General features: G+C 39.4%; 1 protein-coding gene and 1 long non-coding RNA gene across 4 annotated transcripts in view; one reads left to right on the top strand and one right to left on the bottom strand.

The window, feature by feature from the left end:
* ERMARD (ER membrane associated RNA degradation) overlaps nucleotides 1–16,179 on the top strand; it is a 127,823-nt gene that overhangs the window by 59,080 nt on the left and 52,564 nt on the right. For 2 of the 3 annotated variants that reach the window (XR_005214101.1, XR_005214100.1), the window contains exon 18: nucleotides 4,428–4,632. Coding sequence is in view for 1 of the 3 variants with exons in the window: in XM_037817610.1 (XP_037673538.1) it covers nucleotides 4,428–4,431 (4 nt within the window). In the remaining 2 variants the exon portion in view is untranslated. Of the gene's footprint in view, nucleotides 1–4,427; nucleotides 5,157–16,179 lie in introns of those variants that run through there. The other variant, XM_037817610.1, reaches the window with a different exon arrangement.
* On the bottom strand, nucleotides 133–3,221 carry LOC119519866. The gene is made up of 3 exons (XR_005214103.1): nucleotides 3,090–3,221; nucleotides 2,559–2,666; nucleotides 133–284 (listed from the first exon to the last, which is right to left on the bottom strand). It is a non-coding gene; the product is annotated as an uncharacterized LOC119519866 (long non-coding RNA).

Genomic DNA, 16,179 nt, shown 5'->3' with positions numbered 1-16,179 from the left:
AATCGTGAGATGGGAAGCTAATTCTGAATTATCTGAATGGTCCCAGGGTAACTCCAAGAGTCCTTATAAGTGAAAGAAGGAGGCAGGAGAGTTCATGTTGGAGCGATGCAATGTGAGAAAGACTCGCCTGGCCATCACCAGCTTTGAGGGTGGAGGAACGGGCCTTGAGCCAAGCAATGAGCACAGTTTCTAGAATCTGAAACATGATTCCAGAAAGAACATAGCCCTGTCGACACCTTGGTTTTGGCCCAGTGAAACCCATTTCAGACCTTGGACTTCTGGACCTGTAAAAGAATAAATTTGTATAACTATAAGCCACTAACTTTGGGGTACTTTGTTATAGCAGCAGTAGGAAACTAATACTATTACTTCCCCATTTTAGCCAATCACTTACGCTGAAAATGATGATTGCAAAAATTTACAAAAAGAACTATAATTGCCAAGTTGATCACATAGTCATGCTCGTCTTACCGATGCATCCTCTCCTAACCTTAGAAGAGGCCAAGCTATCTTGAGAGGGTACTCATCATTGTATGAGGCATAGATGAGTACTGGAAATATGCTCCTAACTTCCCTTCTTATTTGTTTCCCTAGCTAACCAATCTGCTTCCGACACTTACCTTAATTATATACATTAATGTGTTCATTCAGGTTACAGTGACATCTTCTAGGGCTGAACGTCATTGTTTTCCTTTAAATGACGTTATTTATCTCTGATCCTTCTTATAATTGAATCAGTTTGTAATTTAAGTCTAAGTCACACTTCCTCTCACTGTCAACTCTTCAGGAATACCACTAGTCATCTTGGCAGTAGGAGTCACAGTCAGTGTTAGAGACTGATTTCAGGTGTTGATGTATGAGTGACTTAATCCACAGTATAACATATGTGGGGAGACCTGAAGAACTTAAAATAGCAAAAGGTGCCTTGTATGTACAAGGCTGGTTCAAACTCTCTTCCGAATGTTTTTTATTTTCTGTCTCTACTGGCTGAATAATTTCAGCAGACTGAAGTTGTTAGGGAGAAGGGGAAGAGTTGAAGATTATCTGAATTTATTCTCCATCAAAATGATTCTTTTATAAGAACAGCAACAAATCTTTCCAAACTCAGACTCTTCACCATACACATGTATTGGAGAGTAATATATTTATGTATTTGTTTTGGTCCTTCAGAGGACACCAGTGTAGATGCTAAGTGTAGAATGAAATGTTGTCTTGCTTTCATAAGTTATGTTTTTATGAGACATGAGAGGAAATGTTCTGAGCAATATATAAAGAATGCAGGCGGGTCTAGAACACATAACCTTGTTGTGGTTGATTGAGGTCTGGCATCCTGCCATGTCATTGCCTGTCACCTAATTAAACGGAAACCACTTCCCTCTTCAAATTAGTGATTGAATGGCCCCGTCTGCACTGTGTCCTTGTCACAGTCTTCAGTTCTCTATTTCTCCCTTTTTCCTGGCGCTCCAAGCTGTTTTGGCTTCCTTTCTGGAATAGAATTTGGCCAAGAACCAGTCCTGGGGACGTGGGGCTGGATCTGTGACATCTGTTCTCTCCTCAGCTTGCTCACCTTTGTCGTTAACAAGGTGAAATTGATCAGGTAAATCTGCTTTTTGGAGCCTTACTTGGATCCACTTTAATGCCTTTTTCTTGAGTGGTGTTTAAAATTCATTATCTGAAGACTCTCTCCCCCTCTACTTTGTTCAGTTCAGGCAATCCTTAAGCATTCCCTTTACAGGCTGTCTGCTCACCCCATTATCTCCACCCCCAACGTGACATTTAGGACTTGTTCTATTTGATATATTAACTAGTTTGGAAAGCTTTTTGAGGTCAGCAATCCTGTCTTTTTACCTCTTTGATTCCTTCATAAATAAATATAGATTGACTTGTGTCCTGAATATTTGTACTATCATTTTTATAAATGTGCACCCTTTTTCTCCTTCTTATTTTGAAAAATTTCAAAGCTGTAGAAGAGTTTCAAGAATAGTACAATGGATAGCCTTTTGCTCTGTCAATTATATCCAACTATTGCTAACACTTTGCCACATTTATTCTCTTTCTTACTCTCTCTCCCTCAACAGATAGGGAGGGAGGAAAGAAGGTAGATTTTTTACTGAACCATTTGAAATTTGCAGTCATTGCGATGTTTTATTCCTAAATACTCCAGCTTTCACCTGCTAAGAACAAAGGCATTTTCCTACATAACTGTAATGCAATTATCACACTGAGGAAACTTAACACCAGTATACTACTATTATCTAAAACATAGTTCTTATTCAAATTTTTGTAATTTTGCAATAATGTCCTTTATGGCTTATTTTTTGTTTGTTTTCTATCCAAAGTTAACTCATTACATTTAATTGTATTTCTTTAATTTTCAATCTAGTATAGTTCCTTACCTTTTTTTTTTTATTTCCATGTCATTACAATTTTTTAAGACTCCAGATAAGTTTTGCAGAAAGTCCCTCAATTTGGATTTGTTTGTTGCCTCAGGTTTAATATTTTTCAAAGGAAAACTACATACATGTCATGTTCTCAGTGCATCACATCAGGGGACTTACGGTGTTTCTTCCTTTATCAATGATATGGAGTTTGATCCCTTGGAAAAGGTAGTATCTGCCAGATTTCTTCATTAAAATGTATCTTTTCCTTTTGAGTTAATAATTAATCTGTGGGATGATATTTTGAATCCATGTGAATATCCTTCATCCCAAAGGCCTTTCTCCAAGGTTTTAGCATCTATTGATAATTTTTGCCTGAAAGAATTTTGATGGTTATAAAATGATTTCCAACATTATTTCTACATTTATTAGTTGGTGGTTTCCTCAGAAGGAGAGATATTCTTTCTCCTTCTCTCCCCAATTTATTTTTTTCTCTATTTATTAGTAGTATAGCTTATGGATCATGTTACTCATTTATTTAAAATTCTCCAGTGGCTTTCCATTACATTTGGAATAAAGTAAAATTTAGGGTAAATGAAAGTCTTGACCCTGGCCAATAAGGCTCTGAATTACCCAGCCTCTGCTCCCTTCTGACGTCAACTGATAGCACTCCCCCCACCTGTGCCATCCCTGTACCCGAATCACACCCACCTTCTTTCCATTCCAGGAGCATGTCAAGCTTGCTCTTTCCTCTGCCCAGAGTATTTTGCTAGGCACCACATAGCTATTTCTTAATTCCATTCATTTCTTACTTCAATTATCGATTCTCAGGGAGGCCTTCCCTGACCTCCCAGCTCCCCGTCCAGTCTAAAGTAGCCCGTCTTCCCCATTTTCTCTATCACATCACCTTCGTTAAGGCCTTTCCCTGTTTGACTCAGCACGATTTGAGCTTATTTATTTACTTGTCTGTCACCCCATCGCCACTAGAATGTAAACACCACGGGAGTAGACCCCTTGCCCTTTTGGTTCGCTGCCGAAGGTCTAGGACAGGGCCGTGCCCACAGTGGACTCTTGGTAAATATTTGTTGATTATTAAATTCTAACAAATATTGTCTTAGAATATCATTATGGGGAAAGAAGCTAGAGTAGCTAGGTAGTAGACAAATAGGATTGCACCGTATTTAAGTAGAATTCTTAGTATTATTGTGAATAATCCAGTCACTTGTTAGAGGGCCAAGGGGATAGCTTCTCTTCCTAACTTCTCTAGGGTGGAAGCAGCCAAACACCTACACTGGCTGGCCGGCTATGGGATTAATGTGTTAAAGGTTCAGCAACGTTCAAAGTAAGCCACACGTTCTGTGGATATTTTCTAAGCAGTGTCTACAGTAGCCAAGAGGAAAGTTTATTAATTTGGACCTCAGAGACAATAAGTCAGTGCAATTTAAAATGTTATTAGTGGCTAAGTGTGGAACTAATTCCATGGTTTATCATACCATTAGTTTTTCTTTCTTTCTTTTTTTTAATCCGTGTAAACCTGGCTATAGTGGCTATAGTTGGTATATTAAGTAGAGTGTTTCAAGCCAAGAGTAAATGCTCACCATTCAGCATATCCAATAAACATATACAAGAGAGGAGTGTGGGTGAAGACAGTGTTATAAAGGTACAGCAGAAGACCCCTGACCTGTTTTTTGCTGAACATTACCAGAGGAGTCCTTGATTTAATGACCCATTTTCATTTCAGCTGAACAAATATTTGTCAAGCATGCTCTGAACCAAGGTCTGTGCTAATCATGGTCCCTGATCTCCAAACGAAGCCATCAGTGCATCACTGGCCAAGAGTACTGTCTGGTCAGTTCTACACAGACACAATACCTGACTAATTAGGAAAAGAAAAAGAAGATCAAAGCATACACATTTGGGATCTGCGTCGCTCAATCTGGAAGAGCAAAGTTACTATCCAGATAGTTTACTTTTTTAGTGTGTAGGTCTGTTCTAAAAACATTTTCAGTGCCTGCCTTATCCATGTCTTCTCTTGGAAAATCTCCACAGCTGAGTGAACATTGAGTCATGAGGTCGCACCAAGTCCCTCTGGACATAGCTATTTGGACCAGCAGTGGACACCTGCTAGTGGGGAGCTTATCCATCGGTTGGCTGACTTGAGATATTGGGAGATATTCCCCTTGGGGATTTTGAAATTGGAATACTAAGAAGCAGAAACCTCTGGAGCTAGAAGATCAGGAAGCCCAGGGACTAGGTAAGCCGTTTTGAATGATGCTAGTATAAAGCATTGAAAGAGAGAAGAGACAGAAGCAGTTGAAAGGAGAAAGGTAGACATGCCATAAAAATAAATGATTGAGAAGAAAAAAATAGCTAAGCCTAGAGCTGCCTCTGTCCTTCACCTTCGTGAGGCTTAGCTTTGTTGTGTAGCATTTCCTGGATCCCCTGTTTAAGTGACTCCCTTCAACAAAGCCCTTGAGTGAATCTGTGTCACTTACAACCAAAAGATTCTGATTAAATCAGTGCCCAGCCCTAGAGAAGGAAATGTAGTGACCCTCAAGAAATGTTCAAGCCTGGAAGTAGGAAGACCCAGGGGTTAAAGGCCAACAGCTCTGGAGATGGACACATCCAGGTTAAGATGCTGGCTCAGCAATTTACTAGTTTCAGGAGCAGGTTACTTAATCCCTCACAATTTGAGTTTCCTTATCTGTAAAATGGCGATAATAATATTACCTACCTGATTAGGTTGGTGTAAGGATAAAATGACATGATGCTTGAAAATTGCTTAGCACAGTTCCTGGCCCATGACATCTGCTCAATAAACATTAGCTATTGCTAAATGTGTATTTTTGTACGCTAGAAGGAAAGAAATAATTCTGGATTCATTCCATCTAATAGTCAAATTCTCTGTATGTTCACTAAACATTTTTCTTATCTTGAGAATGAAAATAAAATATCCTTTGCACTTCTTTTCCCACTCCCTAATTCATATTCTGAGAATTTTTGTACTGCCTCAGTAAATGAGGTAGTGGTGGAAATGGCTGCCTGACTCTAAGTCCTCTATCGTATCTCAGAGCTAAGAATAACTTTTGGTTGAGCCTAAGAAGTGCCATTTGTTCTGAGTTGGAGCAATTTGTGGGATATGAGCCAAGTATTAATTCTCTCTGTCCCTATGATCTTCTCAACTGTAAGTATTCTGGTATTTGCCAAAAATGCACATCTAGAAGAGAGTTACTGAGCTTAGTCAATGGAAATGCAGCTGGTCATGTCACACTTTTTGTACCACTGATTAAACAGGATATCAGTTGTGACTCATTTCTTGTTTTGCTTTTTCAGGGATTTGGTGAGGAAACTACTTTTATTGAATGACCTATCAATTTCTTGAAGCATTATGCTCTGTTGCATTATAATAATTTAGTTCTATTGATTGAGAACCGTTGAGATCTATTAATGTCATAGTTCCTAAAATGTTATAGGTTCCAGGCCTGTTTTGTTGTTGGGTTTGCATTTTCCGTGGTAAGACACTTGGTGGCACTATTTGGTAAAGGAAAGACTTCCACCTACAGATCCTTTTTAAATATTCATGCACCAGTGGATGAAATGAATGAATGAAAGGCTTTCTCTTTAGATGTAATTAAAGTAAAAGCCTACTGTAAAGGAATGAGTATTATATGATCATCAGTTCATATCAAATGTGTTCTTTCCTTTTTCCTTTGACTGCTAAGAAGTAAAACTAAGGCTTCACTAGTTGATGAAAAGTCAGCCACTGAATTATTATTTATGAACTAGGACTGTAAGGTCCAAACTTGATAAATGAGATTTTCATTTGAATAATATAAATTTTAGGGGAAGGCAAGAACCATACAAAGACAAATGTCATCTTAGTTTAGAATCTTTCGGTCTCAGTGAGAAAGGCTGGGTCTGGGAATGTTATGTAAGGACAGAAATCCCTGGGTTTAAAGCCAGCAGCATGGCTTAATGATAGTAGTGAGAAAGTGAAATGAATCTCTAAGATAACCCTTAATCTTTGTAACTCAGAAAATGAATTCCTTGGGAGAAAATGCTTTGTTGTTTTTTGTTGTTGTTGTTGTTTTCAATGTGACTGATTTCCTGCAGAGGAGACTCTTCAGGGTGAGTATTTGCTATGGAAATTGTCTTCTAATAACTCATCTTTATGACCAGCCACAGAGGCTGAGTTCACACCTTGGTGTTGCCATAAATCAGGCTGTGCTGCCGCCGACAGGGTCCTAGAAGACAGGATGCCGCCTCCACATGGGCATGTGAGGACTCATTTGTGTGGTGCTTTTAAAGGCTGTCAAAGGAAATTCTTAACATTAGTTAAAAGGGAGTAGCTGTGGTTTGGTTTACGACTGCACCAAATAATTTTAATAAAACTAAATCACTATGTTGCTTTACAGTGTCTCTACAAGTTATAGGAAGACCTAAATTGTAGTCTTTCAAGGCCAAACGCATTCGCTAGGGACCTCGAATAATGTAGTATTTTTGTGAATTAATTTGGAATTGTTTAAACAGATCTGTTACCAAATCTTAAGTTTTTTCGGATAAGACTCTAGATAAATGCAAGAAGTTCTGTTGCCATTTAGTTACTTTAAAATAAGAATTTTTATGTTAAGTTAAAAAAAGATCATAAAACTGAGCTACTTCCTAATTATTATAGTTTCTAAAGCCAGCAGGCACTGACTTATTATAGATATTAAATACCACCATTATAAGTAAGATCATTTATTTTCAAAGTATGTTGCAATCATCAGTTGTTCACTTCTGTGAATACTCCCTAAGACAGTATTATTAACTCCTTGAGGAAATGGACCTAAGGAACTCATTACCATTCCAGTGAAAAGGGAGAACCCAGGAATGCTTTTTTGCCATTGCAGTGATTCTTCTCTTTGGTGGAAATATCAATTGGGCGATGTTCTAACCTTCTCCTTCTTGCTCATTGTCATTCCTCCTTATAATTATTGGCATGCCACACTTCTGGTGCTCTGGCTGATATCTTCTCTAAACCATACAATAATCACATTGGGTTAATGCTTTACAATTTGATTATCCCTATGTATACCATCTCAATAATTTATCCTCTCCCGTTAGGGAAACAATATTAACCACATTTTTTCCAATGATAAAAGTAATGATCAGTGAGGTTAAATAACTTTTGCAATGTCACACAGCTAGTGAAATGCAGAAGTAGCATTCCAAAGTAGTTCTTGTAACTACAAATCTGTGTTCATTTCACTATTTCCATATGCAGTGATTCCAGGAGATTGTAGTTAAAACAGAAAACAAAACTTATTGGAACCCATCCATAATTATTAGGGTTTTTTGTTTTATTTAGAGGGAGCTCTGAAATATTTTAGGATCATCCTTATACCACTCTGTGGCAGAGCATATTGCAGAGCATATAAAATTAACTTAGTAACTCTAAACCATGAAAGATGTATTTTAAAAAGCCTATCCTCTGAGATATATCTATTCTCTCACTGTCCATTTTTAAGATATATCATCGCTTTACATGATTAAAGAGTAAAAAATCTCATGATCCTCACCTTTCCATTAATGTGCATTTTACAGTTGTTAGTTCTCTGGATAAGTCCAATTTCTTGCTGGAATCAGATATCTTTATTTCCAGGTCTCTTTTTTTCTTTTCTTTTACTTTTCTTTCCTTCCTTCCTCTCTCCCTCCTCCCCTCCCTTCCTTCCTTCCTTCCTTTTCTTCATTTATTTTACTATAATAAGAGATGACTGAAATTTCTGTGACTTGGATGAAAAGTAACACAATAATAAACATAGCTAATCAGAAAATAAACATTGATAAGCCACCACTATGTGCATGACAGTCCACTAGGGAGGCTGAGGGATACCAAAGCATTTGAGAAAAATCCCCTGTCCTGAAGGAGCTCATAATGTATTGCAAAGAAAAGATAGACCCTGCAGAGGTAACTAACAGTAGAAAGAAGTGAGTGTGAAATGCCCAGTAAATATATAGACAGTAAATGGAATATAAATTCATAAGAGATTGGGATCATAATTCACTTGGATCTGGAAGTCAGAGGGAGTCTGAGGCCAGAGATAGACATTTGGGAACCGTTATGGCCCCTCTTCTCTCTTCATTTTCCTCTGTGCACAGCCCGGATCATGCACTCATGTGACGACTGAAGTTGTGAGATTAGACCTGGGGAGACTGCAGCACAAGGAAAGAGATGAGGACAGAGACCTCGAGAAGAATAGCATTTAACACCCCAACCATTAAAAAAGAAGAAGAACCAGTGAAGAATATTGAGAAGAACCTCACCAGAGTGAGTGGTGGGAGGAAGTCAGAATAATGTCCTGAAAGCCAAGGAAGGAAAAACCTGAAGAAAGAATGATCCCCAGAAATAAAGATGGGAAAGGAGGCCCCAAAACAAGTCTATTGGCTTTGATAATTAGAATATTATGGCAGAGCTCTTTCAGAGGAGTCTTGGGAATAAAGCCAGCTCGTGGTGCCTTGAAGAGAGAGTGACGAGACATGATGTGGAAACACAAATGATAGAATGTGTTCCTAAAGCAGTTGGCAGTGAAATGCAAGATGCTCACTAGGCGATAGGTGAAGGGCCAGCAATGCTGGGATTGAGGAAAGCTGAGTCAATCTGTAGGTTTCAGGAAGGTGTTGGTTAGAGGAGAAATTGAAGATCTGAAACAGATGTCCTTGAGTAAGGAGCAGATGAGATGAACAGGTGTATTGGAGACAGTGAGTGATACCTTTTCATACAAGAAAAGAGGGAAAGAGAATATGGTGCAGATTTGGAATATTTAGAAGTAAAGAGGAAGGGATTTGAAGAAATTTACATGGAACAGCTAAATTGACTTGGCAGAATATGAAGAGAACTGATTTTCAAGGAGTAAGAAGATTAGGGGGTGGAGGGTGGGAAAATTTGGATGAGGCACTGGGGAATGTGATGGGCATTAAATTACAGGAGAACAATAAAATTGCCTAGTAGTAAAGTACACCTGGTTCTGCCATGAAATCTGTTTTATAAATCTCAAGATGTGAGCAAATCAGCTAAATTCAGTTTCTTGTTTTTTTCTCGGAAAAAGATTAACCTTCAACTATCTATAAATAGGAGAAAAGCATATGTTGGCTTTATTTATTTACTTTTAGTCTGGTGCATCATATCCACAAATACAAATTTAGGATTGGGTTAACGGTTAATGTCTCCCATGAATCAATAAGAAGCCCATTTGCTTTGCAGCATTGTTTATGCATGATATGCAGCTGCTGTGGTCTGCATCAAGGAAAGTGAAAAACAGCAAGAAGGTGTAAGAGCTGAAGGCTTCTTGGGGATCAAGATGGACCCATGAGGTGCAGCAACCAACAGAGAGAAACAAATGGTGGGGACTTTGCGTCCCTTCAATTCACTCTGCCTCCAAATGGTTGCTGAAATGTTCAAGGCCATATTGTACCTTTTCCTTCCCTGCATTATATAACACATCCTTAGGTGCTAGCACATCTTCTTCCTCCTTTTTCTCCTCCTCCATGTCTTCCTTTTCACCTCTCTATTATTATTGAGACCATAAGGTCCTGGGCTCTGCTTTGCATTAACCCCAACAACTCCCCACTGCCTTCTACCTATCCCAAAATGGCAAATATGAAATATTCTAAAATCTAAGAATTTAAGACCTTAAATTTCAGGAACCTTTGAGAAATATGTTTTTGTTATTCTTTAATGTCACTCAACAAGCCAAATCTGTCAAACATCGTGCCTTCATTCCTGAGATAACCATTCTTTTAGATAGTCCTGGGGTGCTATCTAATTTCATGATTTTTCACTGTGGAGGTTTTCCAAATTCTTACCAACAGTCACTCCCTTCAGACTGGATGTACTGTGAACCCAATTTGAGGAATGTGTAGCGGTAGTTTTCTCAGCAGGCCCAAAAGACCATTTCTCTGTAGCCATGAAGACTTTTCATTAGGGATCAGTCTGAAATTAAAATGTGTATGCTTTTGTCTCCCCTCCCCGCTCCCTCTCTTCATCTTTTCTAGAACATACATACTAGGATGTTCTTATTTCTTTAGTATCCTTAGGGATGTGATGGAAGGGGCAGTTTTCATATCAGTTTTGCTTTATGCTACCATGACATAGCTGCTTTGCTGAGTAAGCTTCTCCTAGATGTAAATCACACACTTACAGAGAGTATTAATTCTTTCACACAGCAATTATCTGCTTCCTTATTTAAGCACAGTTTCACCATTATCTCAAAACATGGGTCAACTTAAATCTCCAATCCAGGTAAATATTTGATCAAGGGGTGCCTGCTAAAGCTAGTGAGAGGACGAATTCTCGAATTCTCGTCTCTGCTGTTCCTGCTGATATCTGTGTCAGCTCTGCCTAGGGGGACAGTGAGGCTGCAAGGAGACAAGAGGGAGAGTTAGCTGGAAGCTGACAGGAATGGGGAAGTGCAGGACAGAAGCTAACAAAAAGCAGGGGCACTGGAGGGAGGGGGTTGATGGGCAAAATCAGACCTGGACCAGGGTTCAAAAGCCAGGGGTTGCCCACTGGGATCAACTTGGCAGAGTGAGACACTTCAGGGTTCTGTCCCCTCACAGGGCTTTGAACAACCAGCAAGAACTGGCAGAAATATCTTTCTCAGAGCTCCAGAAAACAGGGAAATGACTGCAGTAACAAGGTGAGTGCCAAATCAAGAAAAAGGCTTCTTAAAAGTGGTAGGATCTTCTGGCACCCTGGCTGGCCCCTTCCCTGCCCCTCACTAGCTGGGTGTAGAGCCAGGCAGCACTCCAACTGCAGAGCCCCGATCCAGGTGCCAGAGGGAGCAAGGTGGTCCTCATGCAAAACTGGAGCATTTATGTCTAGCCCAGTCTGTCTGGTGGTGCCCGCAGGGACTTGCTGTCCCAGAAATTGCTCTGTGTATTGAAGGCTGCCTCACAGGTCAGTCTGCAAACAATCGGTGGTTCCCTGTATAGTCACATATTTATGTATTCACCACTGTCACCACTATCTATATAAAGACATCTCCATTTCTTCTACAAAGAAGGAAGAAGAGTCAAAGAAGGTAGAGAGACAAAATAAAAAAAAAGAAAAAATGACGGCTAAAAAGCAACAAAAGGAAAGATAGAATTAAACTAAAGTAGAATAAAGGAGTCAAAGATCACCAATGCCAAGAGTCCCATATCCCTCCCTTATGTCCCCCCCCCCCATAGGCATTTAGCTTTGGTATATTGCCTTTGTTACATTAAAGGAAGCATAATACAATGTTTCTGTTAAGTATAGTCTCTAGTTTGCACTGATTGTATTTTTTTCCTCAATAGCACCCTATTTTTAACACCTTGCAAGGTTGGCATTCATTTGTTCTCCCTCATGTAAAAACATATTCACATTTTATCACAATTGTTGAGCATTCTAGGTTTCACTGTTACACAGTCCCAGTCTTTATCTTTCCTCTTTCTTTCTGGTTCCCATATGCTCCTAACCTTCCTCTTTCAACCATACTCACAGTCATCTTTGTTCAGTGTACTTGCATTGCTGTGCTACTATCTCCCAAAATTGTGTTCCAAACCTCTCACTCCTGTCTTTTCCTTTTGATCTGTAGTGTTCCCTTTAGTATTTCCTGTAGAGCAGGTATCCTGTTCACATACTCTCTTATTGTCTGTTTTTCAGAGAATATTGTAAACTCCCCCTCATATTTGAAGGGCGGTTTTGCTGGATATAGGATTCTTAGTTGGTGTTTTTCTCTTTCAGTTTCTTAAATATATCACACTTTTTTCTTGTCTCCATGGTTCCTACTGAGACATCTGCACATAGTCTTATCAAGCTTCCTTTGTATGTGATGGATCACTTTTCTCTTGCTGCTTTCAGGATTCTCTCTTTGTCTTTGATGTTTGGTAATCTGATTATTGAATGTCTTGGCATAGGTCTATTCAGATCTATTCTGTTTGGGGTATGCTACACTTCTTGGATCTGTAATTTTATGTCTTTCATAAGAGATGGGAAATTTTCAGTGATTATTTCCTCTGTTATTGTTTCTGCCCCTTTTCCCTTCTCTTTTCCTTCTGGGACACCCATGACACATGCATTCATGTGCTTCATGTTGTCATCATTCAGTTCCCTGAGATGTTATTCATATTTTTCCATTGTTTTCCCTATCTGTTCTTTTGTGTATAGGATTTCAGGTGTCTTCTTCTCCACTTCCTGAGTGTTTTCTTCTGCCTCTTGAGATCTGTTATTGTATGTCTCCATTGTGTTTGTATATCTCTTGTGTTGTGCCTTTCATTTCCATAGATTCTGCCAGTAGTTTTTTCAAACTTTTGATTTCTACCTTATGTTCATCCAGTATTTTCTTCATATCCTTCATCTCTTTTGCCATATCTTCTCTGAACTCATTGATTTGGTTTTTTATTTGATTTAGTGTATTTCTTTGAAAATCATTAATAGATTGTTTCATTAAAGTCAAACAGTATCTCAACTGTATCTTGATTGAGGTGTAAGTTTGTTCCTTTGGGCCATATGTTTGTTTTTCCTAGTGTAGTTTGAAGTTTTCTGTTGTCTGTGCATCTGGTTTCCTTGGTTATCCCAGTTAGATTTTCCCAGACAAGAATGGGTTCAGATATCAGAGTGGGTTATATTCAATTTTGTCTCTCTGCAGGTGTGTGTTAGAGATTGGCAGACTTTCCTGTGAGGTCTCTAGCTGCTGTGCTTTTCCTAATCTGCCCAGCAGGTGGCTCTTGTTAGCCTGTTGCTCCCAACTGGTGTAAAGAGGTGTGGCCCCTTTAGTTTCTGTTTTGGGTGTTTTCCCCCAGGCCCTGGGGTCTGAGTTCTGAAGGGAAGGCAGGCACTATAGCTGGGCCCCACCTCCTTCCTCTTAGGGAAGATACACCCCCTAAGGAGTTGTCTTCTGCATTTGAATAACTTCTTTGTCTCTCTGATTCTGTTATCTGTACCCCTGTTTGGTTCAGAGTGCTGTGAACTGAAAATGGCTGAGGCTGTCTCCACTGAGCCACTCAGGTTGAAAGAGAGAAAAAGGGACATAAAGCCCCCTCTCAAAGCCAGTCCACAGCCCCCCAGTTTTGCCCATTGGCCAGAGAGCACCTGGTCTTCTGGGATCCGCTTCCCAGGACACAGGAATCTACTGGTTCTTTAAGGTCAGTCGTCAATAAAAGCCTCTGTCTGCTTGTTAGGGGATTATAGCTTGTATTCAGCAGTCCACATTTGTTAATTAAAACCCCAACTGGAGCTGGGCTGAGCTATATTTGCTTGCTCAGAGAGTGCTGCTTTCTACCACAGCAAGGTTTTGCAACTTAGCCTGACATGGGGGAAGGGACCTCCCAGTGCATTTCTGCAGCTTTTACTTACAGATTTTATGCTTCAATCTCAGGCATTCCTCCCAATCCAAGTTTGTGTAAAACATGTGGACAGTCATGGTTGTCCCCCAGCAGTTATTCCAGATTATTTGCTAGTTGTTCCTTGTTTATTAGTTGTTCCAGGGGATGAACTAAATTCCACTCCTCTCTGTGCCACCGTCTGGCCCCTCATTATGGTTTTGATTTGCATTTCCCTAATGGCTAGTGAAGAGGAACATTTTTTTCATGTGTGTTTTTTTTCAGCCATTTGTATTTCCTCTTCAGAAAAACACATTTTCATTTCCTTTGCCCATTTTATAATTGGGCTGTTTGTACTATTGTTGAGTTGAGTATTTCTTTATGTATGCAGGATATCAGTCTCTTATCAGATATATGATTTCCAAATATGTTCTCCCATTGAGTTGGCTGCCTCTTCACCTTTTTGATAAAGTTTTTTGAGGCAAGAAGCTTTGGATTTTGAGGAGTTCCCATTTATCTGTTTTTTCTTTCATTGCTTGTGCTTTGGGTGTAAGGTCTAAGAAGCTATCTCCTAATACTAGGTCTTGAGGATGTTTCCCTACATTATCTTCGAGGAGTTTTATGGTACTATTTCTTTTATTGAGATATTTGATCCACTTTGAGTTAACTTATGTATAGGGAGTGAGTTAGGGGGTCCTCTTTCATTCTTTTGGTTATGCCTGCCCAGTTCTCCCAGCCCCATTTGTTGAAGAGACTGTTTGGTCCCAGTTCAGTGGATTTGTGGGCTTTATGCAAAATCAATCGACCATATATCTGGGGGTCTGTTTCCAAACTCTCAGTTCAATTCCGCTGATCAGCACATCTATCTTTATGCCGATACCATGCAGCTTTGACCACTGTAACTTTATAGAAGGCTTCAAAGTCTGGAAGTGTAAGTCCTCCCACTTTCTTCTTTTTTAAGGATGTTTTTGGCAATTTGAGGCCCTTTTCCCTTCTGAATAAATTTGATAGCTAGCTTTTCCAAGTCTAGAAAGTAGGTTGTTGGAATTTTGATTGGAATTGCATTGAATCTGTAGATCAGTTTGGGTAGAATTGACATCTCAACAATGTTTAGTCTTCCTAGCCATAAGCACAGAAAATTCTTTCACCTATTTAGGTCCTTTTTTCTTTCTTTTAGTGATATTTTTTAATTTTCTTTGTAGAGGTCTTTTACATCTTTGGTTAAGTTTATTCCTAGATACTTGATATTTTTAGTTGCTATTGTGAATGGAACTTTTTTTTTTTGATTGCCTCTTCAGTTAGGTCGTTACTAGTCATAGGAACATTACTGATTTATGTGCATTAATATTATATCCCACCACTCTGCTGAATTTGCTTGTTAGCTCAAGTAGATTTGTGTCAGAATCTCAGGATTTTCCAAATGTAAGATCATATCATCTGCAAATAATGGCAGTTTTACTTCTTCTTTTCCAATTTGGATACCTTTTTTATCTTTGTCTTGGTGAACTGCTCTAGCTAGAACTTCTAGCACAATGTTGAATAATAGAGCTGACAATGGGCATCCTTGTCTCATTCCCCATCTTGGGGAGAAGGCTTTCAGCCTCTCACCATTGAGTACTGTATTGGCTGTGGGTTTTTCATATATGCCCTTTATCATATTGACAAAGTTTCCCTCAATTCCTACCTTTTGAAGTGTTTTTATCAAAAAGGGATGTTGAATTTTGTCAAATGCTTTTTCAGCATTGTCCTAGTTTGCTAATGCTGCTGGAATGCAAAACACCAGAAATGGATTGGCTTTTATAAAGGGGGTTTATTTGGTTACACAGCTACAGTCTTAAGTCCATAAAGTGTCCAAGGTAACACATCAACAAAGGGAACCTTCACTGGAGGATGGCCAATGGCATCCAGAAAACCTCTGTTGGCTGGGAAGGCACATGGCTGGTGTCTGCTCCAAGTTCTGGTTTCAAAATGGCTTTCTCCCAGGACGTTCCTCTCTAGGCCGCAGCTCCTCTTCAAAATGTCACTATCAGGTGGTCTTGGGATTTTTGTCCTCTCTTAGCTTCTCCGGAGTAAGAGTCTGCTTTCAACAGCTATCTTCAAACTGTCTCTCATCTGCAGCTCCTCTCTCAGCTTCTGTGCGTTCTTCAAAGTGTCCCTCTTGGTTGTAGCAGGCTCACTCCTGTCTGAGCTTATATAGTGCTTCAGTAAACTAATCAAGGCCCATGCTCAATGGGCAGGGCCACACCTCCATGGAAATTATACAATGAAAGATCTCCCCCATAGTTGAGTGATCACATCTCCATGGAAATATCCAATCAAAATTCTCCAACCCAATCAACACCAATACATTTCCTGCCCACACAAGACTGCATCAAAGATAATGGCGTTTGGGGGGACATGATACATCCAAACCAGCACAAGCATCTATAGAGATAATTTGATTTGATTTTTCCCTTTCAATTTTTTTAGTGGGTTG

The sequence above is a fragment of the Choloepus didactylus genome, chromosome 24 (genome assembly GCF_015220235.1).
Source record: "Choloepus didactylus isolate mChoDid1 chromosome 24, mChoDid1.pri, whole genome shotgun sequence".
NCBI classification, from domain to species: domain Eukaryota; kingdom Metazoa; phylum Chordata; class Mammalia; order Pilosa; family Megalonychidae; genus Choloepus; species Choloepus didactylus.
The sequence above is the reverse complement of the archived record's forward strand: the minus strand, read 5'-3'. Positions and strand labels throughout refer to the sequence as shown.